This window comes from Oncorhynchus nerka, unplaced genomic scaffold (assembly GCF_034236695.1).
Source record: "Oncorhynchus nerka isolate Pitt River unplaced genomic scaffold, Oner_Uvic_2.0 unplaced_scaffold_1059, whole genome shotgun sequence".
Taxonomy (NCBI): domain Eukaryota; kingdom Metazoa; phylum Chordata; class Actinopteri; order Salmoniformes; family Salmonidae; genus Oncorhynchus; species Oncorhynchus nerka.
Window position 1 is genome coordinate 47,383 of NW_027040253.1, and position 26,643 is coordinate 74,025.

At 45.0% G+C, this 26,643-nt stretch overlaps 1 protein-coding gene across 1 annotated transcript in view; it reads left to right on the plus strand.

The window, feature by feature from the left end:
• The first annotated feature begins 2,459 nt into the window (after positions 1–2,459).
• Positions 2,460–26,643, plus strand: part of LOC115115683 (FH1/FH2 domain-containing protein 3-like) — a 35,823-nt gene continuing 11,639 nt past the window's right edge. The window contains 17 exon segments of the mRNA XM_065016272.1: positions 2,460–2,606; positions 4,922–5,033; positions 6,191–6,285; positions 6,505–6,648; positions 6,892–7,148; positions 13,961–14,098; positions 14,100–14,126; positions 14,310–14,444; positions 15,211–15,261; positions 16,421–16,626; positions 17,604–18,203; positions 18,484–19,195; positions 19,197–19,220; positions 19,222–19,414; positions 22,012–22,170; positions 25,242–25,424; positions 26,052–26,171. Of these exon segments, the coding sequence (XP_064872344.1) occupies positions 2,526–2,606; positions 4,922–5,033; positions 6,191–6,285; positions 6,505–6,648; positions 6,892–7,148; positions 13,961–14,098; positions 14,100–14,126; positions 14,310–14,444; positions 15,211–15,261; positions 16,421–16,626; positions 17,604–18,203; positions 18,484–19,195; positions 19,197–19,220; positions 19,222–19,414; positions 22,012–22,170; positions 25,242–25,424; positions 26,052–26,171 (3,237 nt within the window). The 5' untranslated portion in view covers positions 2,460–2,525.

A 26,643-nucleotide genomic window follows, 5' to 3' on the forward strand; every position in this document is an offset into this window, starting at 1 on the left:
GCATGGCTAGAATGTGTCTTATCCAGGCATGGCTAGAATGTGTCTTATACAGGCATGGCTAGAATGTATCCTTTCCAAGCATGGCTAGAATGTATCTTATCCAGGCATGGCTAGAATGTGTCTTATCCAGGCATGGCTAGAATGTGTCTTAACCAGGCATGGCTAGAATGTATCCTTTCCAGGCATTGCTAGAATGTATCCTTTCCAAGCATGGCTAGAATGTATCTTATCCATGCATGGCTAGAATGTGTCTTATCCAGGCATGGCTAGAATGTGTCTTATCCAGGCATGGCTAGAATGTATCCTTTCCAAGCATGGCTAGAATGTATCTTATCCAGGCATGGCTAGAATGTGTCTTATCCAGGCATGGCTAGAATGTGTCTTATCCAGGCATGGCTAGAATGTGTCTTATCCAGGCATGGCTAGAATGTATCCTTTCCAGGCATGGCTAGAATGTATCCTTTCCAAGCATGGCTAGAATGTGTCTTATCCAGGCATGGCTAGAATGTATCCTTTCCAGGCATGGCTAGAATGTATCCTTTCCAAGCATGGCTAGAATGTGTTCCATTCTCCTAATATTCAGTGGTATTATTTTGTGTCGATCAACAAGTCGTTGTTTAAGTCAACTGGGCTCTGTTAATTATAGTAACACTTAGCAACCACCTATAGATACAGAACCCTCCATCACACAGACAGTTAGACACAGCAGATGAGAACAACCCAGTCAAAGAAAGAACACACTTATTCAGTATATCTCTCTGTTGTCATCTGGCGTTGGTTCAACTGTAGATCATGTCTGTCATTATTTGGAAGGTCATTATTCTGACTTCATAGCAATCTGAAATGAATGGATATCTTCACCTTGTGTTCATATCAGATGTTGTTGAACTTTCTGCTCATACAGTGTTGGTAACTTTGCATGCATGGGGGAATGTGTCTGTCTCCTCATAGTGTATGTCTACAGTGCAGCTGGAGCTGGGTCAGAGGCATTCCAACATTAGTGACAATCTGGTTAGCATTATCTACATGTCAAGGAAAGGAAAGATCCCTTGTCTGCCACTATTGATGTTCTGTAGTTCCGTCTCTCCCTCCCTCACTTTTCATCCCTCTCTCATTTCACTCATATGACTTGGTTTGGATTTGGTATGATGGGAAGTGGGGATTTTTCTTAATGTCTGGTCCAGTGTTGTGTTTCTATGGTGATGTCCTTGCTGTCGCTCTCCTAAAGAGTTAGTTGTCTCTTCCTAATTGGTCCAGTGTTGTGTTTCTATGGTGATGTCCTTGTTGTCGCTCTCCTAAAGAGTTAGTTATCTCTTCCTAACTGGTCCAGTGTTGTGTTTCTATAGTGATGTCCTTGCTGTCGCTCTCCTAAAGAGTTAGTGATCTCTTCCTAACTGGTCCAGTGTTGTGTTTCTATGGTGATGTCCTTGTGTCGCTCTCCTAAAGAGTTAGTTATCTCTTCCTAACTGGTCCAGTGTTGTGTTTCTATGGTGATGTCCTTGTGTCGCTCTCCTAAAGAGTTAGTTATCTCTTCCTAATTGGTCCAGTGTTGTGTTTCTATGGCGATGTCCTTGTGTCGCTCTCCTAAAGAGTTAGTTATCTCTTCCTAATTGGTCCAGTGTTGTGTTTCTATGGTGATGTCCTTGCTGTCGCTCTCCTAAAGAGTTAGTTATCTCTTCCTAACTGGTCCAGTGTTGTATTTCTATGGTGATGTCCTTGCTGTCGCTCTCCTAAATCTCTTCCTAATTGGTCCAGTGTTGTGTTTCTATGGTGATGTCCTTGTGTCGCTCTCCTAAAGAGTTAGTTATCTCTTCCTAACTGGTCCAGTGTTGTGTTTCTATGGTGATGTCCTTGTGTCGCTCTCCTAAAGAGTTAGTTATCTCTTCCTAATTGGTCCAGCATACTGTTCCTCACATGAGTCACTCTCTTTAGAGGCTTATAGAATTCTAAAGAGTATAGGGAACATCAGTGAGGAGGCTTTTCCCACTCTTGGGGGTAATGTGCAGGACAGATGGATATGGGTCTGTGCAGTCAGTCTTATGGCAAACAGAAGAGAATAACATAACTGGAATGGCAGATGTGTGTCTAACCTAGATAGAGGAGAGGGGAGGGAGAGCCACAGCACTGCCTGCCATGGCACAGACAGAACTAGCCCCATCTTTCATTTGTTCCCTGGTATTTTTATGACAACTCATCAGGTTCATGTGCAACGGGCCCATTCTTGTAACCAAACACAGAGCTGCAGAAACAAGCGTCTCTCTATCTTTCTCTTCAATCCCTCTTTCCCTCTTTCCCTTTCTCTCTCTCTCTCTCTCTCTCTCTCTCTCTCTCTCTCTCCTTCTCTCACTTTCTCTGTCCTCTCTTTCTCTCTCGTCCACTCTCGCTCTGTCCTTTCTATCTCTGTCTTTCTCTCTCTCTCCCTCTTTCTCCTCTGGGAGAGAGTGTCTCTGCATTTCCTCGCCCACTCTCTCTCAATTCAATTCAACTCTTCCTCTCTCTGTCTCTCTCCAGCTCTGGGACAGATCATGCTGTATGTGGATGGAATGAACGGCCTCATAAGTCACAACGAAACCGTCCAATGGCTTTACACACTCGTTGGATCCAAGGTACAGTACGAAGTTACCAAAGGAAATATCATTGTACTTTTGCATTTGACCATATAACAACTGTAAAACATGCATCCATCCTCTGATGGCCAGGTCAATCGATTTTCTCCCCCAATCCCTCTCTCTCTGTCCCCTCTCTCTCTCTCTCTCTCTCTCTCTCTCTCTCCCCCTCTCTCTCTCTCTCTGCCCCCCTCTCTCTCTCTCTGCCCCCTCCTCTCTCTCTGCCCCCCCCTCTCTCTCTCTCTGCCCCCCTCTCTCTCTCTCTCTCTCTTCCTCTCTCTCTCTCTCTTTCCCTCTTTCTCTCTCTCTCTCTCTTTTTCTCTCTCTCTGTCCCCCCTCTCTCTCTCTTTCTCTCTTTCTCTCCTTTCTCTCTCTCTCTCTCTCTCTCTTTGTCTCTCTTTCTTTGTCTCTCTGTCTTCTCTCACTTTCTCTGTCCTCTCTTTCTCTCTCGTCCACTCTCTCTCTGTCCTTTCTATCTCTGTCTTTCTCTCTCTCTCTCCCTCTTTCTCCTCTGGGAGAGAGTGTCTCTGCATTTCCTGCTCTAACCGATTCTTCTCTCCTCTGCTCCTTCTTCCTGGCCAAGTGTAACACACAGCATGGTTTTGATCATGTCCCGATCAGGCATTCACTTTATTACACACAGATCTTCACATCCCTTCCTTTTTTTCTCTGTTTCTCTGTCTTTCCTTCTCTTTTCTGGCTTTACATTCTGACTGTACCATGCCTTGGCATTATTCACCCCTACAAGTACAACCCCTATTCCCTTATTTCCTATACATCCTCTATCAGGCCATTATCTCAACAGCTCAGGGCTGTCAGAGCAGGAAAACCTCTTATCGGGCACTATGTAATGACACATTTAAACCCTATCAGTGGTTAACATGCATGCTGCACCTCGTTGGTCACATTTAAACCCTATCAGTGGTTAACATGCTGCACCTCGTTGGTCACATTTAAACCCTATCAGTGGTTAACATGCTGCACCTCGTTGGTCACATTTAAACCCTATCAGTGGTTAACATGCTGCACCTCGTTGGTGACATTTAAACCCTATCAGTGGTTAACATGTTGCACCTCATTGGTCACATTTAAACCCTATCAGTGGTTAACATGCTGCACCTCGTTGGTCACATTTAAACCCTATCAGTGGTTAACATGCTGCACCTCATTGGTCACATTTAAACCCTATCAATGGTTAACATGTTGCACCTCATTGGTCACATTTAAACCCTATCAGTGGTTAACATGCTGCACCTCGTTGGTGACATTTAAACCCTATCAGTGGTTAACATGCTGCACCTCATTGGTCACATTTAAACCCTATCAGTGGTTAACATGCTGCACCTCGTTGGTCACATTTAAACCCTATCAGTGGTTAACATGCTGCACCTCGTTGGTCACATTTAAACCCTATCAGTGGTTAACATGCATGCTGCACCTCGTTGGTCACATTTAAACCCTATCAGTGGTTAACATGCTGCACCTCGTTGGTCACATTTAAACCCTATCAGTGGTTAACATGCATGCTGTACCTCGTTGGTCACATTTAAACCCTATCAGTGGTTAACATGCTGCACCTCGTTGGTCACATTTAAACCCTATCAGTGGTTAACATGCATGCTGTACCTCGTTGGTCACATTTAAACCCTATCAGTGGTTAACATGCTGCACCTCGTTGGTCACATTTAAACCCTATCAGTGGTTAACATGCTGCACCTCGTTGGTCACATTTAAACCCTATCAGTGGTTAACATGCATGCTGCACCTCGTTGGTCACATTTAAACCCTATCAGTGGTTAACATGTTGCACCTCGTTGGTCACATTTAAACCCTATCAGTGGTTAACATGCTGCACCTCGTTGGTCACATTTAAACCCTATCAGTGGTTAACATGCATGCTGCACCTCGTTGGTCACATTTAAACCCTATCAGTGGTTAACATGTTGCACCTCGTTGGTCACATTTAAACCCTATCAGTGGTTAACATGCTGCACCTCGTTGGTCACATTTAAACCCTATCAGTGGTTAACATGCATGCTGTACCTCGTTGGTCACATTTAAACCCTATCAGTGGTTAACATGCTGCACCTCGTTGGTCACATTTAAACATATCAGAATGAGATTGATATGGTCCCTGGGTGCATTTAAACCTATTTTAACTGCTGCTGCTCTGCTGTGTGTGTGTGTGCACCTGTGTGTGTGTGTGTGTGTGTGTGTGTGTGTGTGTGTGTGTGTGTGTGTGTGTGTGTGTGTGTGTGTGTGTGTGTGTGTGTGTGTGTGTGTGTGTGTGTGTGTGTGTGTGTGTGTGTGTGTAGTTCCGTCTGGTAGTGAAGACAGCTCTGAAACTGTTACTGGTGTTTGTGGAGTACACTGAACCCAACACTGCCCTGCTCATCCATGCTGTCAACACCGTGGACACCAAGAGAGGTAGGAGAGACCAGACCACTACCCTACACACACACATTGTAGACACCGCGGGAGGTAAGTGTGTGGGTTTATTGAAAAAGACTGTAACTCTCTCCTCTGGTGGGGTTCAGTTACCTGCCTCTGTAAAAGCCCATCACTCCTGTGGCTGTGTAACGAGAGAGAACCAGATACCAGGAGCTCTGGGTAAGACTGAGACGGTCCATGACCCCACTGTCTGACTGCAGCGCTGCCTCATGTTCACACACACACACACACACACACACACACACACACACACACACACACACACACACACACACACACACACACACACACTACTACCCTGGAAACTGTTCAGGACACTTGAGCTGCCTACAACTAGTCCAGTTTCAGCTTCTATTAGTCTAATATCACATGATCTACTCCTGATATCATTACTGGTTCAGCTTCTATTAGTCTAATATCACATGATTTACTCCTGATATCATTACAGTTTCAGCTACTATTAGTCTAATATTACACAATCTACTCCTGATATCATTACTGTTTCAGCTTCTATTAGTCTATCACATGATCTACTCCTGATATCATTACAGTTTCAACTTCTATTAGTCTAATATTACACAATCTACTCCTGATATCATTACTGTTTCAGCTTCTATTAGTCTATCACATGATCTACTCCTGATATCATTACTGTTTCAACATCTATTAGTCTAATATCACATGATTTACTCCTGATATCATTACTGTTTCAGCTTATATTCGTCTAATATCACATGATCTACTCCTGATATCATTACAGTTTCAGCAACTATTAGTCTAATATCACATGATCTACTCCTGATATCATTACTGTTTCAACTTCTATTAGTCTAATATCACATGATCTACTCCTAATATCATTACTGTTTCAACTTCTATTAGTCTAATATCACATGATCTACTCCTGATATCATTACTGTTTCAACTTCTATTAGTCTAATATCACATGATTTACTCCTGATATCATAACTGTTTCAACTTATATTAGTTTAATATCACATGATCTACTCCTGATATCCATATGGTTCTGTTCAAAGTGTATTTTCTCTATATATATGGTTTATTTGAATGCAGAGCATAGGTGGATTGTGGTACCTTTGGACCGACTGTGTGGTGCATGCTTTGTGGTGCAGGCTGTAAGCTGTGGTCCAATGCCATGGAGATTCTGGAGGAGAAGGATGGGGTGGACACAGAGCTGCTGGTGTATGCCATGACCCTCATCAACAAGGTCGGTCTCTCTTCATTCCTCTCTCTCTCCATCTCTTTTTCTCTCTCTCTCTCTCTACATATTTTTCTCTCTCTACATTTCACTCGCATCTCTTTGTCTTCTATTTCTTTCACTCTTTCTACATCTCTCTCTCTCGAATTACATCTATTTCTACATCTCTCTCTTTTACAACTCTCTCTCTCTCTCTCCCAAATGATGACATTTGTGTGTGTGTTTCAGACTCTAGTGGGCCTGCCTGACCAGGACTCATTCTATGACGTGGTGGACTGTTTGGAGGAGCAGGGCATGGAGGCCATGTCTCAGAGACACCGTAGCAGGAAGGGAACAGACCTGGACCTCATGGAGCAGTTTAACATCTACGAGGTACCTCCACCTCCTCGGCTTAGTGGAATTCACTTCCTGGCTTAGTCACTTAACTAGTTTGTTGTAGAAACACTAGCAGAGCACTATAGGTACAAAACATGGTCAAATATACAAATAAATACTTGACCAGCTTGATTTAGTTTGTCCTCAATGGGACCAATGGAATAGTCCTAAGTGTTGACCCATGTCTGCTTGGGAACTCATGTCCCCTGCTAGTCTAACTGTTCTCTGTTGTGCCTCCAGACTGCTCTGCGCCATGAGGACGGGGACGACGAGAGCCAGCCACCTACCGTGGGTCGGAAGAACCGGCGGCGTGCCAGCGTGGGGGGCACCAACGACCGGCGAGGCCTGGAGAGGAGACGCAGCCGGAGACACTCCCTCCAGAACGGGAGAGGACTCACCTCAGCCCCCGCTTCTCCCAGCAGCCCTCACTCTCACGGAGGACACAACGGTAGCTTCCTGCCCTTCGGAGGCCAGGGCATTGACGACGTCAGCGAAAGGTGAGTTGGAGAGTGGGTGATGGGTGGGGCAAACAGGAGAAGGGGAAGGGCAGAGGTAGAAAGTGTGAATGCGTTAAAGGGAGAAGCATATCCCTGCCCTGCTTCTGTTAGTAACTGAAACTTGCCAATATGATCTTAAATGGTCAGCTGAAGTGGTTCGGTTTATTTTTACTTCACTACCCAGAGAAGTCAGCTGTGAGGAATTGGAAAACACACAGATGATTCTGGATCCACGATACAGTTCAGAACAGGAAAGGTTTTGACTGCCAGTGTTTTATTACGTTATAGTCTGGGACAGATGTGTGTGTTCCAACCAGAGTCAATATGAATGAAGAACGTCATTATATAGTAATAAAAGAGAGACAGAGCACGGGCTACTGTTTCAAAGTGACGTTTAGATTCATCTTCAGACTGTCAACGTTTTGTGAGCTCGTGGAGCTGCTGAAGGAAATGGAACCTTCTGTAAACAGTGATAGGAATTATTAGGAGTTATTATTCATTATTAGGAGTTATTATTGGTTATTACTGTGCTTGTGTCCTAAATGACACCCTATTACCTATGTAGTGCACTACTTTTGGCAGTAAAGGTACCATTTGGGATGCATCCCTGTATGTGTCCTATCTGTCACAAGTCATGTTTCCCTTTGAGGGAGTGTTTGTTGAATTTCAACCAACACTGCAATAGTTTTCCTTCAATAATGTTAATGTGTACACAACCACTAGGAATTCACACTTAACTAAAGCAAAATAATAATGCCTATTGAAATTTAAATACTGCAATATCTCATTTACATAAGTATTCACACCCCTGAGTCAATATTTTGTAGACGCACCTTTGGCTGCGATTTCAGCTGTGAGTCTTTCTGGGTCTCTAAGAGCTTTGCACACCTGGATTGTGTAACACTTACCCATTATTCTATTCAAAATTCTTCAAGCTTTGTCAAATTGGTTGTTAATTATTGCTAGACAACAATTTTCAGGTCTTGCAATAGATTTTCAAACAGAGTTGTAAGTCTAAACTGTAGCTGGGCCACTCAGGAGTATCCACTGTCTTCTTGCTAAGCAACTCCAATGTAGATGTGGCCTTGTGTTTTAGGTTATTGTCCTTCTGAAAGGTGAATTCATCTCCCAGGGTCTGGTGATCAGCAGACTGAACTAAGTTTTCCTCTAGGATTTAGCTCCATTCCATTTATTTGTTATCCTGAAAAATGATTATAAGCATACCCATAACATGATGCAGCCACCACTATGCTTAAAAATATGGAGAGTGGTACAATGTGTTGTATTAGATTTGCCCCAAACATAAAACTTTGTATTCAGGACAAATAGGGAATTGCTTTGCCACATTTTTTGCAGTACTACTTTAGTGCCGTGTTGCAAAAAGATGCATGTTTTGGAATATTTTGATTCTGTACAGGCTTCCTTTTCACTCTTTCAATTAGGTTAGTATTGTGGAGTAACTACAATGTTGTTGATCCATCCTCATTTTCCTCCTATCACAGCCATTAAACTCTGTAAGTGTTTTAAAGTCGCCATTGGCCTCATACTTTGTAGTGACTGTGTGTATTGATACACCACCCAAAGTGTAATTAATAACCACCATACTCAAAGGGATATTCAATGTCTGCTTTTTTATTTTGACCTATCGACCAATAGGTGCGAGGCATTGGAAAACCTCCCTGGTCTTTGTGGTTAAACAGGTTTTTCAAATTCACTGCTCTACTTAGGGACCTTACAAATAATTGTATGTGTGGGTTACAGAGATGAGGTAGTCATTCAAAAATGATGTTGAACACTATTATTGCACACAGAGCAACGTATTATGTGATTTATTCAGCAAATCTTTACTCCTGAACTTATTTCAGCCATAACAAAGGGGTTGAATACTTATTGACTCAAGACATTTCAGCTCGTCATTTTTAATCAAATTGTTAAAAATAAAAAATATTCAACAAAATGTGGAAAAAGTCAAGGGGTGGGAATACTTTCTGAAGGCACAGTGTGATGGCTACCATTCACCCTGCCACACACAGCATCATACTGTCCACCATTAGTAACTAGCATTTCTGGTAGCATTTCTGGTAGCGCTCCAGTTCGGTTCTGGAGATAGTTCAATTGAACCCAGAGGGTTATATGATACAGACTCCCACCAGTCCAGTCCACCACACACAGGAAATTCAGACCGCCTTTGAAGATCAGTGTTTTCGATATCGGTAATGAAACACAGGCGGGTGGGTCAGAGGAAACCTGACAGCACAATGGCCCTAGAAAGACTCTCGTATGCATATGATGTATGCGACAATCCTTTATCAATTAAAACCCTCCAGATATGACCACACAGTCACAGCCTAGTCAATGGTTGCGTCTCAAGTGACACCACTCTCCTACATTGTGCACTACTTCTGACCAAAGTCCATATGGCTCTAGTCAAAAGTAATGCACTATATAGGGAATAGGGTGCCATTTGGGATGTACACTATGATCACTGGTCCGGGGACCATTACTGGTCCCTAAGATGTTACAGGCTGGTCCAGAGCTGCTGGTGTGTGCCAGATGGTTAGCTGACATTGATTTAGTCAGTTCTCATGCTGTTTTTAATGTTATCAAACAGTGTATGTAATGAATGAAATGAGGACATACTAACTAAAAGCTATGAACCTCTTTGAACTATACTGCCTTGTGGACCCATGTTTACCTCCCTGGTCAGTTTTGACAGGGTGCTGTGTGTACTGCATTCTGTCTGGCACTTCTTTCTCTCTTTTTCTGGACACTTTTCTACTCTGTTTTGTTCATGTTGTCTGTTGCATTTCTCCTCCTTTTCCTCTTTCTACTCTTTCCCGTCTATTTTCTCCCTCCCCTCCCCTCCATCCATTCCTCCACCCCTCCTTTTCAGAGAGGAGGAAGAGGAGGAGGAGGAAGAGGAGGAGGAGGATGAGGATGAGGAAGATGATGAGAGTCATGATATCACAGAGACCACTAGAAAGGGCTTCCACAGGTATTTCAGGAAAACAGGTTTTCCCCCAAATAGAACCTCTTCTTCCATATCTTTCTTTCAGTCTTGTCCTCCATCCATCTCTCCCTTCCTGGACGATGTATAGTGTTGTTAACAGTGTATGGGTGTGTCAAAGAAAGCATATCTGTTATTGTAAATGTGTAATGTATTCCCCTTGGATATACCCCACCCCCTTTGTCCTCCCCTTTGCTCTGTTACTCTGTTGTTTTAGCATGGCGCCCGTGCAGGCAGTAGAGGACTCCTCTAGCTTGTGTTCTCCTTTTCACTGTATGGTCAACCTCATCCCTGACGCCTCAGCCGCCTCAGAGAGAGAGAGAGAGAGAGAGTGTGGCCATGGCCAGCCCTATGGCCCCTGTGTCCACCCCCCCTAGAAACACTGGCTCTAACCCCCAGGAGGGCTTGCTCCCTCACAATCCACTTGGCTGAGAAGCTACCGTACTGAATGTCTTTTGTACAAGGGGTATAGACATAGTGTTCATGTCTACCGTGTCAGACAGATTCTGTGTTGTCCAGTCATATTTGCTTTCCGTGGCCTACGAGGCACTTGTAGATGGTCTCCCTCATGCATGTTATGTATGCTTTAACTTGTGTCCAGTTGAACACATCTTTAGCTTGCCTCGCCATTCCTTTGACCTTTAAAGGCCCAGTGCAGTAAAACATTTGATTTTCCTGTGTTGTATATATATTTCCACACTATGAGGTTGGAATAATACTATGAAATTGTGAAAATAAGAAAATAGCCTTTTAGTTTAAGAACTGATTTAAAAGAGCCTGAAATCTCCGCCTGTTTTGATGGGATGGAGTTCTGGCCTGCCTGGTGACATCACCACGGTAGATGAGTTTCAGAAATGAAACAACACATGTACATTTAACCATTCGTTAGAAAAATGACAATGCATAGTCTTGGCATTAGGGCTCTGCTCCTTCAGGCCAGCGAATGGAAGTAGAGTGTGAATCCAATTGGTGCAATATCTCCTAATGTGATCAGCTGATGTCACCACACTGGGGTTTCCCTTCTGAACCGGCTCCACAGACCAATAAGAGAGAGATTTACAAACCTCTCTGCCAATAACAGCTAGTTTTCAGTTTTCCTCCATACTCAAACCACTCCCAGATAGTCCTAGCTAAATTCGTGCTTGAGAAATTGCTCTTTCCTAAGAAGCTATTTTTGTTTCTTTTTGACCATTTGAGCTGAAAGAAAATCACTGTGAGGTACTTAATGTTAATGTTTATCCAGAAATGATTTGATATTGAGATAAAAACTTCTGCATTGGGCCTTTTAAAGATAGTTTAACACCAGATGCCCAGTAGGCTGCTACATTTCCCTGTCCACTGTGTTGTATTTTATGTTGCTTCTATCATCCATCCCGGATGGCACGCATACACAGGGGGAAAAGAAAGAGAAGAATTTGAACAAAGACGTATCGTTTCCTTGACTGAGTCAGCTGGTAGATGTGCAACTCCAGTTGAGAACACTACGTTTTCCTGACATTTACTGCTCATCTGTCTTTCATTGTGGCGTTGCACCACAGTTAAACCCAGACATGCCTAGAAAATAAAATTCAAAAATGAAAATGCACCATGACTCACGTTTGAGTGTCTCTTAGATGTCTGTAATGTTGTGTGGAGCTGCAGCAACAGAGATAGGATGGAAAGTAGTGTTGCCATATTGTGAACAGACCAGGCCAGAAGTGCCTCAGTGTGTAGGCCTACAGTAGAGCACTCCCTACCTCCTATCCCATATCATCCTAGTCCATATCATCCTAGTCTTAAGTAGAGGTCTTTCAACTGTGGGCTTTATGGGAATTTAAAAAAGGTTTGATTGTTTTTAAAGAGTATGTAGAGTCCGTGTCGGTGGGGGGAGGGGCAGAAATATTCTCTTGCTTCTTGGAATCACCATGTATCTTGCTACAATCCTTCAGTCAATCGTTCTCCAGACTTCAGTTTCCTTTGTGTTTAACCCTTGCATGCTTCTTTCCTTCATTACAATTTGTACTTGACTGTCCCTCTCCTCTGTCTCTCCTCACTGTTTCCCTTCAGCAGCCAAACAGCTGTATTGTATACATCTAGAGCACCCAGCTGTATTGTATACATCTAGTTAGTGCTGGAAGGTAAGACTTATAGCCTTATAGGTAAGACTTAGCCTCCAGGTTAATACTAGTCTTATAGGTAAGACTTAGCCTCCAGGTTAATACTAGTCTTATAGCTAAGACCTAGCCTCCAGGTTAATACTAGTCTTATAGGTAAGACCTAGCCTCCAGGTTAACACTAGTCTTATAGGTAAGACTTAGCCTCCAGGTTAATACTAGTCGTATAGTCTTATAGGTAAGACTTAGCCTCCAGGTTAATACTAGTCTTATAGGTAAGACTTAGCCTCCAGGTTAACACTAGTCTTATAGTCTTATAGGTAAGACTTAGCCTCCAGGTTAACACTAGTCTTATAGGTAAGACTTAGCCTCCAGGTTAACACTAGTCTTATAGGTAAGACTTAGCCTCCAGGTTAATACTAGTCGTATAGTCTTATAGGTAAGACTTAGCCTCCAGGTTAACACTAGTCTCATAGGTAAGACTTAGCCTCCAGGTTAATACTAGTCATATAGTCTTATAAGTAAGACTTAGCCTCCAGGTTAACACTAGTCGTATAGTATTATAGGTAAGACCTAGCCTCCAGGTTAACACTAGTCTTATAGTCTTGTAGGTAAGACTTAGCCTCCAGGTTAACACTAGTCTTATAGTCTTATAGGTAAGACCTAGCCTCTGCTATCTTAGGGCATCTATTTAGATACTGTACACTCAAGGGTGGTTGAGGGGAATTCAGTTCCATTTAGTGAAACAAATTCTACATGAAAGTCATTTGTACATTTCTAAATGCTATTTTTAGCTGTATTCCTAGTGATTGGACAGTGGTGACCTGGACACCCTGGAGATTTAAATGATGTGTCAGTGCTTTCCAGCTGTATGAAACACACCATGACATGGCAGTGAACCCTGCTGCTGCATGCTGAGCACCTCTTGGAATGCAACGCTCCCTGCTTCACTATCTCAGTCAACAGAGCCATTAAGAAGCACCTTAAAAAGCAGCAGGGTTGTTTAGAGGTCAGCTCTGCTCTTGAGTACAGTCATTTCCTCCCTTAAGTTGAATCCCACTCAAGTCCCGTTGCTCTTGGCTGTGTGCTTGTCTTGGGTGTCTGGCGACTGCCTTTCAGGACCTCCACAGGCAGAGGCAGTGTCCCAAAGCATACCCTATCCATCATATTTCATGTTTAAAAACATATATTTAGCCAGGCAAGTCAGGTAAGAACAAATTCTTATTTACAATGACAGCCAACCAGGGAAAGGTGGGTTAACTACTTGTTCAGGGCAGAACGACAGATTTTTACCTTGTCAGCTCAGGTATTTGTTCCAGCAACCTTTGGGGTTACTGGCCCAACACTCTAACCTCTAGGATACCTGCTGCCCCATATATAGTGCAATACCTTTGACCAGAGCCCATAGTGCACTATTTTATTTATTTTCCCTTTATTTAACCAGGCAAGTCAATTAAGAACAAATTCTTATTTTCAATGACGGCCTAGGAACAGTGGGTTAACTGCCTGTTCAGGGGCAGAACGACAGATTTGTACCTTGTCAGCTCGGGGGTTTGAACTTGCAACCTTCCGGTTACTAGTCCAACGCTCTAACCACTAGGCTACCCCGCCGCCCCACTATATTGGGAATAGGGTGCCATTTGAGGCACACATCCTTAGTGTTGGGAATTCTAACCGTGAATAACAATGTTTCCTCCTCCTGTTGTTTCCAGCCGACACATAGGCCACGTCATGGCTCTCCCTGGCAGGTCCCAGGGTGTAGCCAGCGCCCCCACCACCCCTGTACACCGCTCCCAGGGTGTAGCCAGCGCCCCCACCACCCCTGTACACCGCACCTTGCCACCTCAGGGCACCACAGCTGGACTCCAAGTCTGACAGGTCAGCACTCAACCAATCAATGAATCAATCCATGAAACAAGCCACCTCTGTGTATGAGTTCCAGACACGGATTTAAATATAATTTATTTTCTTTCAAATAATTTAGGTGCGCTTGTTTTAGCTTGCCCAGCGTAGTAGGACCAATGGAATAGTAATATGGTCTTCCTCTGTTGGGTTACCCAGACCTTCTCTGGGGAGCTTGTTGTCTTCCTCCTACAGACAACACCAGGAGTCTCTGACTGCAGAGAGAGAGAGGAGGAGACAAGAGAGGGAGGAACGACTGCAGAAAATCGAGAGGGAGGAGAGGACCCGCTTCAAGTGAGTCCCAACCTGCATCATAGATGGAATTGTCCTTTTGACATTTACATTGCAGTTCAGTTCCCTCATTAAAAGTCCCAAACCAATTCACCAGAATCAAACACAGAACTACTTTGTCCACAGCTTTATACACTTATCTGTAAGGTGACCGGCTGGAGTGATGGAGTTTTGTCTGGGATGAATAAGAGTCTGAGCTTTGTTCCACAATATATCAGATGAGTTGGAGATGTTTAGAAACTGGACATACTTGTCTGTCTGTCTGTTTATTATGGTCATCAGTCAGGGACATGCTGTGAGTCTAAGGAGGAGATACATGGTCTGCATCCCAAATGGAGCTCTACTAGGTAAGACCTAGCCTCTGCTATCTGGTCAAAAGTAGGGCACTTATTATGGGATAGGGTGCAATTTGGGGTGCAGCCATGGATATGTTGGTTCGGCAGAAAACAAAGTCCTGCTGGCCTGCCTTTTACTTGTTTTCTATGGCCATATAAAGACCTGGATGTCAGACAGCCCTGGAAAGCTCCTCTGGTCTGTGTGTCTCTGTCATGTCAGACTATTTCTCTCCCACAGTATCTACAACTATTCACACTGTCCCATTGGTTAACTAAGGATGTCTTTTAAAAAGGTACTATAGAATGTGAATGAAAACAAATATGAATTTATATGCACAATAAGATATAGATCTCACATTCTTTTCACATACTGTCTCTCCCTCTCTCTCTCTCTTTCTCTCTCTCTCACACTCACTTACTTGGAACATTATCAGTCGGGATTACATGGACAAGAGGGAAGAGACAAGACCGGCCAGAGAAGAGAGGTATGTTGTCTACTTTCATTTCTAATATACAAATAGACACAGTGCTCTCTAGCAATGTGGATTCTATAATCATTCAGATAGACACAGTGCTTTATATCAATGTAGATTCTAGAATCATTCAGATAGACACTGTGCTCTATATAAATGTAGATTCTAGAATTATTCAGATAGACACTGTACTCTATATCAATGTAGATTTTAGAATCATTCAGATAAACACAGTGCTCTATATCAATGTAGATTCTAGAATCATTCAGATAGACACGGTGCTCTATATCAATGTAGATTCTAGAATCATTCAGCTAGACACTGTGCTCTATATCAATGTAGATTCTAGAATCATTCAGCTAGACACTGTACTCTATATCAATGTAGATTTTAGAATCATTCAGATAAACACAGTGCTCTATATCAATGTAGATTCTAGAATCATTCAGCTAGACACTGTGCTCTATATCAATGTAGATTCTAGAATCATTCAGATAGACACTGTTCTCTATTTCAATCTAGATCCTAGAATCATTCTCCTGTAATAAGTACAACATAAAGACTCTGACATGAGGGAGTAATATGCCTTGAAACCTTTTTGAGGAGAATTGTTAGCAGATGTAGAACAAGTCAGGCTCAGCCTCTGGGCTGAAATATAGGTGTCAGGCCCCCTCTAAACCTGCTGCTGCATTAAGACATCTACAACTGAATGGGACGAGGGGTGGAATTGGCTTTAAGTCATGGATACGGTCCAGATAAGGTAGGCTATGCATGTGTAATGTACCACCTTCCAGACATATGTATGATCAGTGTTATTTAAAACAGGAATCCTAGGTTATGTGTGTGACGTCTAAATCAAGATGAAACACTGTTATCAGACCCATCTGTGGAGAAGTCGCTGAAGGATACTGTAGGTATCTTCAACATTTATGTGTCAATTAAGCACCTGGAGAAATCCGAGAAGCATCACAGAGTCCCAGACATTTGGCCACTGTTTCAGAAAAGGAAGTGTGAGGGAACTGAATACAGTATATTACTGGTAGGGGGTGGCAGTAGCCTCGAGGTTAGAGAAATCTTCTCCTACCCCCATGAGATAGATAAGATATAACAATAGACCTAAACAGGTGAAGTAAAATCCTTTTGAATAATATTCTGGGACTCCCTCTTCCAGATATAAGTGTGTTGAGAGGCTCGCAGCAGAGGAGTATGAGAAAGAGAGAGAGCGCACGAGAGCGCCACCCAGGGGGCGCACAGAGATCACCCTGAGCCTGAGCCCCACCCCCTCCAGTCGCTCCGCCTCCCCCGCTGTGCCACGCCCTCCTCCATCGCCTCCGGAAGACGCTGGCACCATTCCATCCCAGACATCCCAGACGCAGGGTAAATAACCTTTTCCAAACGTTTAACTAACATTAAAGCTCCCATCTCAGATTCAGAGTAACATAACGTTCTCCAAACATTTAACAATCATTACCGGTCCAGAGAAGTTTTATGTATTTGTTCCCGGGTCTGAATTAACACAAGGAGGGTGATTCACTCACACTTTGGAATTAGAGTCAGCTGCACTAATGATGGCTGTATGTTGTCTGTTGGGGGGGAAATCATCAGGACTTGATAAGAAAAGGATTTCATTCTTGTTTTTCTGTGTGCTTCAGAATGAGGTGTCTGTAAGTGTATGTTGCTAAATCCCAAATATGTTCTGGGATGGGATGGACATTACTTTAGCTGCCTGTGGGAAAATGCTTTGCATGATAGTTTGAAATGTAGTGAGTGGCTAGCTTTTAGGTCCCAGGCATACCCCAGTGATTTGTATGTGATTGTAGTGTGGTTTTGGCTGTGGTAGCGCCAGCCGCTAGGGCGTGGAACTCTTAATATGGGGTTCCATTCACATTCTACAGTAGGAGCCAGGAAGAGGTGTGGTGGACTGTGGACTACAGCACTGACCATAGAGGGACAAGCCTTTCAATACCTCACAGACTCAGTTATGATGATACATGAATGAATATCATGAGAACTAGATGTTGCTAGTCTGGGGTGGTTATTCTAACCCACCAAAATGGGACAATGGGATCAAATGAGATGTCGAATCTAATTTCGAAACACATTGTCATCATAGCTGTTAATTCATTTCCTGTAACATTCAATGAAGTATGAATTGACATGCTAAACGACTTGTGCTCCAGACCAAAATCTAGACAATTTATAATTTTAATTCATTCAATGTCACAGAGCAATTTTATGGTATTTACATTATAAACAAGATCATTTAAAAATGATATCAGACAATATTGAAAAGGCACACAATCGAAACCCTTACAGGAGCGTTCTGTTTTGTTTGGTCCTGTTTTCTCTACCAGGAAGTGAAGTAGACGTAGAGCCAAGCCGTGACCTTCAGACTAGAACTACAAGTCCAGCGCCAGAGTTAATAGTATCAGGACCTTCTCCAGAACCCACAGAGCCCCCCTCCCAAACTCCCCCGGCGCCAGCCGAGGAGCAGGCAGAGACAGAGACGCAGACAGAGAAGCAGGAAGTAGCTGAAGTTGAGTCCAAGCAGGAAGTACTAGAGCTAGTGGAGTTAGCGGTAGATGAACAGACACAGGGTAAAGAGCAAGAAGAAAGTGAGGAGGAGGAGGAGGGTAAGGAGGAAGAGAGACAGTCAGGGAATGAGGTAGAGGGAGAAGATAAGGTAGAAGAGGAGGTAGAGGTAGAGGGAGAAGAGGTGGAGATAGAAGATGTAGAAGTGGTAGAGATAGAGGTGGAGGAGGAGGGAGAGAGGGGGCAGGCTGCGTCGGAGGAGAGGGAGGTGGAGGAGAGGCTGGTCCTCCTCAGTGAGAAGGAGAGGCAGAACGAGGAAGTGAATGAGAAGGATAACTGTTCTGCCTCCAGTATCTCCTCAGCCAGTAGCACTCTGGAGAGAGAGGAGAGGGAGGAGAAAGTCAACAGCAACCTTGAACCAGGTACCAGCTGCCCATCAGAAGGAAATGCAGACTTTAGGACACTTGGCCTTTTATGACTTAACATATGGCTTGTGATTTGTGCCCATACTGTAAATGGAACACTTGCTAATATTCCGTATGCTGTACATCAGTAGGCAGACATTGAAGTTCAACTCATGTCAGAACATTTCATTCCGCCCATATTCTCATTTCAGTTTCTGATATACAGATCTGCTCTCTATTCTGTTCTGAAGGCTAGTAATCCATTCCACCCTTCCTCCTTGTGTTTGTCCACCTCTAGGCCAGTGCATTAAGGAGGAAGACGTGAACGGGCAGTGCAGCAAAATCCTCAACAGCAAGCGCTTCATGCTGGACATGCTCTATGCCCAGAACAAGACCGCTGCCGACGAGGACGAAGAGAAGGCGGGAGAGACGGAACAGACGGAGAAATGCAAAGAGGGGATGGAGACGTCATCGTTAGAGGGTCAGGACGGGTCGTCGGTGGCCAGCTTAGCCAGTCGTATCTCTACACTGGAGGCCAGCAGGCAGGCCTGCGAGGAGAACGTCAAGAAGATGGAGGTGCAACACCTGGAGAACCAGGGGAGCGTCAGGGCCGTGGCCGAGAAATTTGGAGACCTTGTTAAAAGCCTTGTGTCGCCTCACGAGCTGGAGGCATTGGAGAAGCAGCAGCAGGGGCACCTTCAACCTGATAAAGACAAAGCTCCTCCGGCCCCGTCCTCCTCTCCCCTACCTCCTAAGAAGGAGTCAGATTATATCTGGGACCAGCTGATGGCAGCCCCCAGGGAGCTGCGGATTAAAGAGATGGACTTTACAGACCTGGCAGACGAGGATGATCTGGACATCTTAGACGTGGACAGTGTGCTGATGGGCTCCAGTGACCTGATGATCCCTCCCCTCCCCCTGTCTCTCCACCCTGCCCCCTCCCCTCCCCTGGGCCTGTTCGGCTGCCCCCCGCCCCTTCATGCCCCCGGACCCACCCAGCCCTACCCGGGTCCCCCAGCTGAGCCGAGGGACAGGGGCCCCCTCTGTTCCAAAAGAAGAAGAAGACTATCCGTCTCTTCTGGAACGAGGTAAGGCCCATGGACGGCCAGTACAGGAACCACAAGCGTTGTAGAGAGTCTCTCTGGTCCAAACTGGAGCCGGTCAAAGTGGACACGTCCAAGCTGGAACACCTGTTTGAAACCAAGTCCAAGGAGCTGCCTGTTACCAAGGTACCTTTGTTGACTGGTTTGGTTCTGCATATTTATACATATAGGAAATGTATGTGGGTTTTCTCAAGAAATTCATTTGTGAAATGATGTCACCTAAAGCATTTAGGGGCAGGTTCCCGGACACAGATTAAGACTAGTCCAGGAAACAGCCCCATAGATGTTTCCAACTTGTCCTCTTCCTCCAGAGCACATAGGTTTAGACATCAGGTGTGGATCTACTAACTACACCTTCTGTTCTGTATACACTCAGCAGAACAGCACTAACCAGCTTCACCGTGGTGGTAAAGACTGACCTGCATGTTGTCTGTTCTGTATACACTCAGCAGAACAGCACTAACCAGCTTCACCGTGGTGGTAAAGACTGACCTGCATGTTGTCTGTTCTGTATACACTCAGCAGAACAGCACTAACCAGCTTCACCGTGGTGGTAAAGACTGACCTGCATGTTGTCTGTTCTGTATACACAGCACTAACAGCAGAACAGCACTAACCAGCAGAACAAAGCACTAACACCGTGGTGGTAAAGACTGACCTGCATGTTGTCTGTTCTGTATACACTCAGCAGAACAGCACTAACCAGCTTCACCGTGGTGGTAAAGACTGACCTGCATGTTGTCTGTTCTGTATACACTCAGCAGAACAGCACTAACCAGCTTCACCGTGTTGGTAAAGACTGACCTGCATGTTGTCTGTTCTGTATACACTCAGCAGAACAGCACTAACCAGCTTCACCGTGGTGGTAAAGACTGACCTGCATGTTGTCTGTTCTGTATACACTCAGCAGAACAGCACTAACCAGCTTCACCGTGGTGGTAAAGACTGACCTGCATGTTGTCTGTTCTGTATACACTCAGCAGAACAGCACTAACCAGCTTCACCGTGGTGGTAAAGACACTGACCTGCATGTTGTCTGTTCTGTATACACTCAGCAGAACAGCACTAACCAGCTTCACCGTGGTGGTAAAGACTGACCTGCATGTTGTCTGTTCTGTATACACTCAGCAGAACAGCACTAACCAGCTTCACCGTGGTGGTAAAGACTGACCTGCATGTTGTCTGTTCTGTATACACTCAGCAGAACAGCACTAACCAGCTTCACCGTGGTGGTAAAGACTGACTGTTCTGCATGTTGTCCTGTTCTGTTCTGTATACACTCAGCAGAACAGCACTAACCAGCTTCACCGTGGTGGTAAAGACTGACCTGCATGTTGTCTGTTCTGTATACACTCAGCAGAACAGCACTAACCAGCTTCACCGTGGTGGTAAAGACTGACCTGCATGTTGTCTGTTCTGTATACACTCAGCAGAACAGCACTAACCAGCTTCACCGTGGTGGTAAAGACTGACCTGCATGTTGTCTGTTCTGTATACACTCAGCAGAACAGCACTAACCAGCTTCACCGTGGTGGTAAAGACTGACCTGCATGTTGTCTGTTCTGTATACACTCAGCAGAACAGCACTAACCAGCTTCACCGTGGTGGTAAAGACTGACCTGCATGTTGTCTGTTCTGTTGCAGAACAGCACTCTCAAAGCTGATAGTTTCCTCTATGTTTTCTCTTCATAATTAGTTTCTTTCTGTGTGTGGGTTTGTGTTTTGGTTTTGTCCGTTGAGCCTGTTGGGCTGGAACAGCCCCAGCTTCACCGTGGTAAAGACTTCAGGCTTCATTCATCCACAGCATCAAAGTAGTGCCATTTATAGGGAATGTTGTCTGTTCTGGTGCCATTTATAGGGAACAGGGTGCCATTTATAGGGAACAGGGTGCCATTTATAGGGAACAGGGTGCCATTTATAGGGAACAGGGTGCCATTTATAGGGAACAGGGTGCCATTTGGGGCGTAACCCTGCTGTCCATGGTGACGTTCTGACTACGTCCCGCACCACCATCTCCTGCTTCAAACTATTGAAGAATGCTGTGCAGGATTTAAACCAGACTGTCTTAAATGTACTGTAGGTCAACCCTGTCGTCCCGACCTGCTAGTAGACAGAATGATGGAATGTGATGGATTCCCTCTAGTATCTTGTCAACATCATCAAAGGTGCAGCCTGTCTTCTATAAAGTTTTCTCCGTCACTTTAAACTCCACTGACTCTGAGATGGTTCAAAACTGAAAGCAGGAGGGATATATATAAATATAGATGTAGCTAGATATAGTGTAGAGAGGCCCTCCGCACAGGGAGGTCAGATCTACTATAAAAGGTCATGTACAGTATTACAGTCACACAGTTTTGGTCCTTGGCCCTGATCCATTGTGATTGAGACACTCTAGTTCTGAACGTTTCAACATTTGATCCCACCGTCGTTTGTTAATGATGTATTTTTATGTTGAAAGTTTTATGGAATCCCTGGACTGATTTTATGTATAATGCATTTGCAAAAATGTCTAAAAACCTGTTTTCGCTTTGTCATTATGGGGTTTTCTGTGTAGATTGATGAGGAAAATGTTTTATTTAATGCATTTTAGAATAAGGCTGTAATGTAATAAAATGTGTAAAAAGTGAAGGGGTCTGAATACCTTTCTGAATGTGCTGTATAGTATAATACCAGTATTTTATTGTTGTTCATTTAATGTCCTGTTTCTGTGCATCTCTACTCAGAAAACAGCAGTGGATGGGAAACGACAAGAGATTATTGTCCTGGACTCCAAACGGAGCAATGCCATCAACATCGGGCTGACCGTCCTCCCCCCCCCCCGCACCATCAAGACAGCCATCCTCAACTTCGACGAGTACGCTTTGAACAAGGAGGGGATCGAGGTAAGCTGCATGTGACATGGTATATTGAAATGATTGGGCTATTATTATTATATATCCTAGTCAGTTATCGATGTGTATCTCTAGCAAAGTCACCGTAGCCATTATCTCTTGAGTGTGAATCTGTGATGTCTAGTAATCTCAATGAAAGCATGTTGGAAAAGCATGTGTCTGTACAGTCAATACTGAAAACACTGCTTATTTACTTTAAGTCCAAAATAAACTTGGTTTCACTTAAAACCTGCACACAAAAAATACATATGTTTCCAATGTATTTCCACAACCAACTTTTCACTCCAAAAAACTTTATTTTTTCAATGAGTTGGGACTGGCTGTGGTCAGTGTGGACATGACATGTGGTTTCTCAGCTGGAAGCCTGGAATCTTAGCTTATCTCATATAATTCATTATTGGTACGTACCATTAAAAAAGTTAGCTACACATGCATATTTTAAGATGGTTTTCTAACCATAATATAGACCTTTGGAGGACTTCAGATGGTGTAAATAATGATTAACGTTGCATCTCCTGTCTTATATAATCTGCTGTACTCTTCCATCTTTTCCATGGGAACGTTCTTATTTAGAGGAGAGGAGCAGTGTAATGTACTGCTCCACCTTCTACGTCTATTTCTCACAGACAGACAGCAGCAGAAAGGTAGAACATTCAGATGTCTGACAAGGTTGGAGGCCAAGGAAGGAATTATTATTTTTCCAATAGCAAATATGTTCGTTGATAATAAAAAATAACTGGAAAATTAGAAACATTCCGTCTCTCCCACCACTCATCTCTATCTCCATCCCTCCCTTTCCTCTTCTCCTTCAACTCCCCCTTTCCTCTCCCATCTCTATCTCCATCCCTCCCTTTCCTCTTCTTCTTCAACTCCCCCTTTCCTCTCCCATCTCTATCTCCATCCCTCCCTTTCCTCTTCTCCTTCAACTCCCCCTTTCCTCTCCCATCTCTATCTCCATCCCTCCCTTTCCTCTTTTCTCCTTCAACTCCCCCTTTCCTCTCCCATCTCTATCTCCATCCCTCCCTTTCCTCTTCTCCATCTCTATCTTCAACTCCCCCTTTCCTCTCCCATCTCTATCTCCATCCCTCCCTTTCCTCTTCTCCTTCAACTCCCCTTTCCTCTCCCATCTCTATCTCCATCCCTCCCTTTCCTCTTCTCCTTCAACTCCCCTTTCCTCTCCCATCTCCATATCTCCATCCCTCCCTTTCTCTCTTTCTCCCCCTTTCTTCAACTCCCCCTCCCCTTCCTCTCCCATCTCTATCTCCATCCCTCCTCTTTCCTCAACTTCTCCCCATTCAACTCCCTTTCCTCTTCTCCTTCTCCCCTTTCCTCTCCCATCTCTATCTCCATCCCTCCCTTTCCTCTTCTCCTTCAACTCCCCCTTTCCTCTCCCATCTCTATCTCCATCCCTCCCTTTCCTCTTCTCCTTCAACTCCCTTTCCTCTCCCATCTCTATCTCTTCTCCCTCCCTTTCTCTTCTCCTTCAACTCCCCCTTTCCTCTCCCATCTCTTATCTCCATCCCTCCTTTCCTCTTCTCCTTCAACTCCCCCTTTCCTCTCCCATCTCCACGTCCAGCCTCCCTTTCTTCTCCTCCTTCAAATCCCCTTTCCTCTTCTCCTTCAACTCCCCCTTTCCTCTCCTCCCATCTCTATCTCCATCCCTCCTTTCCCCCTTTCCTCAACTCCCCTTTCCTCCTCCTCAACTCCCCCTTTCCTCTCCCATCTCTCCTTCATCCCTCCATCCCTCCCTTTCCTCTCCTCCTTCAACTCCCCTTTCCTCTCCCATCTCCACGTCCAGCCTCCCTTTCTTCTTCTCCTTCAACTCCCCTTTCCTCTTCTCCTCCTTCAACTCCCCCTTTCCTCTCCCATCTCCACTTCTCCTTCAACTCCCCTTTTCTTCTCCTCCTTCAAATCCCCTCCCTTCTTTCCTCTTTCTCCTTCAACTCCCCCTTTCCTCTCCTCCTTCAACTCCCCTTTCCTCTTCTCCTTCAACTCCCCTTTCCTCTCCTCCTTCAACTCCCCTTTCCTCTCCTCCTTCAACTCCCCTTTCCTCTCCTCCTTCAACTCCCCTTTCCTCTCCCATCTCCACGTCCAGCCTCCCTTCTTCCCTCCTTTCTTCTCCCCTTCAACTCCCCCTTTCCTCTTCTCCTTCAACTCCCCCCTTCCTCCTTTCCTCTCCTCCTCTTCAACTCCCCCTTTCCTCTTCTCCTTCTTCAACTCCCCCCCTTTCCTCTCCCATCTCCACGTCCAGCCTCCCTTTCTTCTCCCTCCTTCAACTCCCCTTTCCTCTTCTCCTTCAACTCCCTCTTTCCTCTCCCATCTCCATGTCCAGCCTCCCTTTCTTCTCCTCCTTCAACTCCCCCTTTCCTCTTCTCCTTCAACTCCCCCTTTCCTCTCCTCCTTCAACTCCCCTTTCCTTTCTTCTCCTCCTTCCTTCAACTCCCCTTTCTTCTTTTCTCCTTCAACTCCCCTTCCTCCTTCTCTCCTTCAACTCCCCCTTTCTTCTCCTCCTTCAACTCCCCCTTTCTTCTCCTCCTTCAACTCCCCCTTTCCTCTTCCCTTCAACTCCCCTTTCCTCTCCGCCTTCAACTCCCCTTTCTTCTCCTCCTTCAACTCCCCCCTTTCCTCTTCTCCTTCAACTCCCCATTTCTTCTCCTCCTTCAACTCCCCCTTTCCTCTTCTCCTTCAACTCCCCTTTCCTCTCCCATCTCCACGTCCAGCCTCCCTTTCTTCTCCTCCTTCAAATCCCCCTTTCCTCTTCTCCTTCAACTCCCCTTTCCTCTTCCTTCAACTCCCCCCTTTCTTCTCCTCCTTCAACTCCCCTTTCTTCTCCTCCTTCAACTCCCCCTTTCCTCTCCTCCTTCAACTCCCCCTTTCCTCTCCTCCTTCAACTCCACCTTTCCTCTCCTCCTTCAAATCCCTCCTTTCCTCTCCTCCTTCAACTCTGGTCCAGCCTCTCAACCTAATGTGTGTGTCTGTGTATCTGAGGGGTTGGTACAGCAGCAGACACATTTATGTCTCGTATGGATTCATGAAGTCTTCTTCTTGTCCTCCTTTCCTAGAAAATCCTGACGATGATCCCGACGGAGGAGGAGAAGCAGAGAATCCAGGATGCTCAGCTGGTGAACCCTGACGTCCCCCTGGGATCAGCAGAGCAGTTCCTCCTCACCCTGTCCTCCATCACGGAGCTGTCCGCCCGGCTGCAGCTCTGGGCCTTCAAGATGGACTACGAGGTCACAGAGAAGGTCAGAGCACCACCAGCTTTCTGTCATCCCTGCTCCAATTCCTATAAATGGAGTCATGTGCTTCCTCACACTTCCTACGTGTACACCATCATCATCATCGTCAGATTGTGCAGAAAAGAGAGAACTGTGAATATGGATTGGCTTGTCGTAGTTCACATACCAAGGTGTCGTAGTTAAGGAAATAGGTGTCGTAGTTCAGGAAATAGATGTTGATTTCCATATAGCACCTGACTCCTCTATGGCTCCTCCTTATTGTTGAACGTACGGGTTCAACGAGGAACAACATGATTATTCCTGGATGTTGTTTCTAGTTGCAGTCTTAAAGTAATAATCTGGTGACAGACGGTTACCATCTGTCCAACACACACGCAGAGAATCATCTTACAGTAACTAGAGAAATAGTCCCAAACAAATCACTTTAACATTTAACCTTCAAATAAATCTCTCTGACATTTAACAATCATAAAGTATTCTCAGCTGGTTCCTGTAATGACTAGCTTCAGTTTAAAAGGCCGTATTTGATGTGTGTGCCACTCTCTCTCCCTCTCCCCCTCTCTCTCTCTCTCTCTCTCTCTCTCTCTCTCTCTCTCTCTCTCTCTCTCTCTCTCTCTCTCCTCTGTTTTACAGGAAGTGGCAGAGCCTCTGCAGGACCTTAAGGAAGGGATGGACCAACTGGAGAAGAACAAGACGCTGCGTTACATCCTGTCCACGCTGCTGGCTATAGGCAACTTCCTTAACGGATCCAACGTGAGTAACATTACAGAAGTCTGGCCTGGGGCTGGAGGAAGACAAGAGATGAGCTCTCTCTCTCCCCTCTCTCTCTCTCTCTCTCTCTCTCCCCTCTCCCTCACCCTCTCACCCTCTCCCCCTCTCTCTCTCTCTCACCCTCTCCCCTCCCCCTCTCCCTCTCTCTCTCTCTCTCCCCTCTCTCTCTCTCTCTCTCTCCCTCTCTTTTTCTCTCCTCTCTCTCTTTCTCTTTCTCCCTCTCCCTCCTTCTCTCCCTCCTTCCCTCTGTGCCCCCTGCTAAGCACTGCCATATTGACTTGGCAAAGACAACAGTGTGCACTATGTTTGTAGAGGAATGTGCTGTATGCTGTCCGTCTGTCTGTCTGTGCACCAGACACTAGCTAGCCCACTACAGCAGTGTATCTGAAAAGGGAAGGCCTCTGCTCAGCGATGCACCCAACCTGACGCTGTCTGTCTATTGGAATGAAAGAGA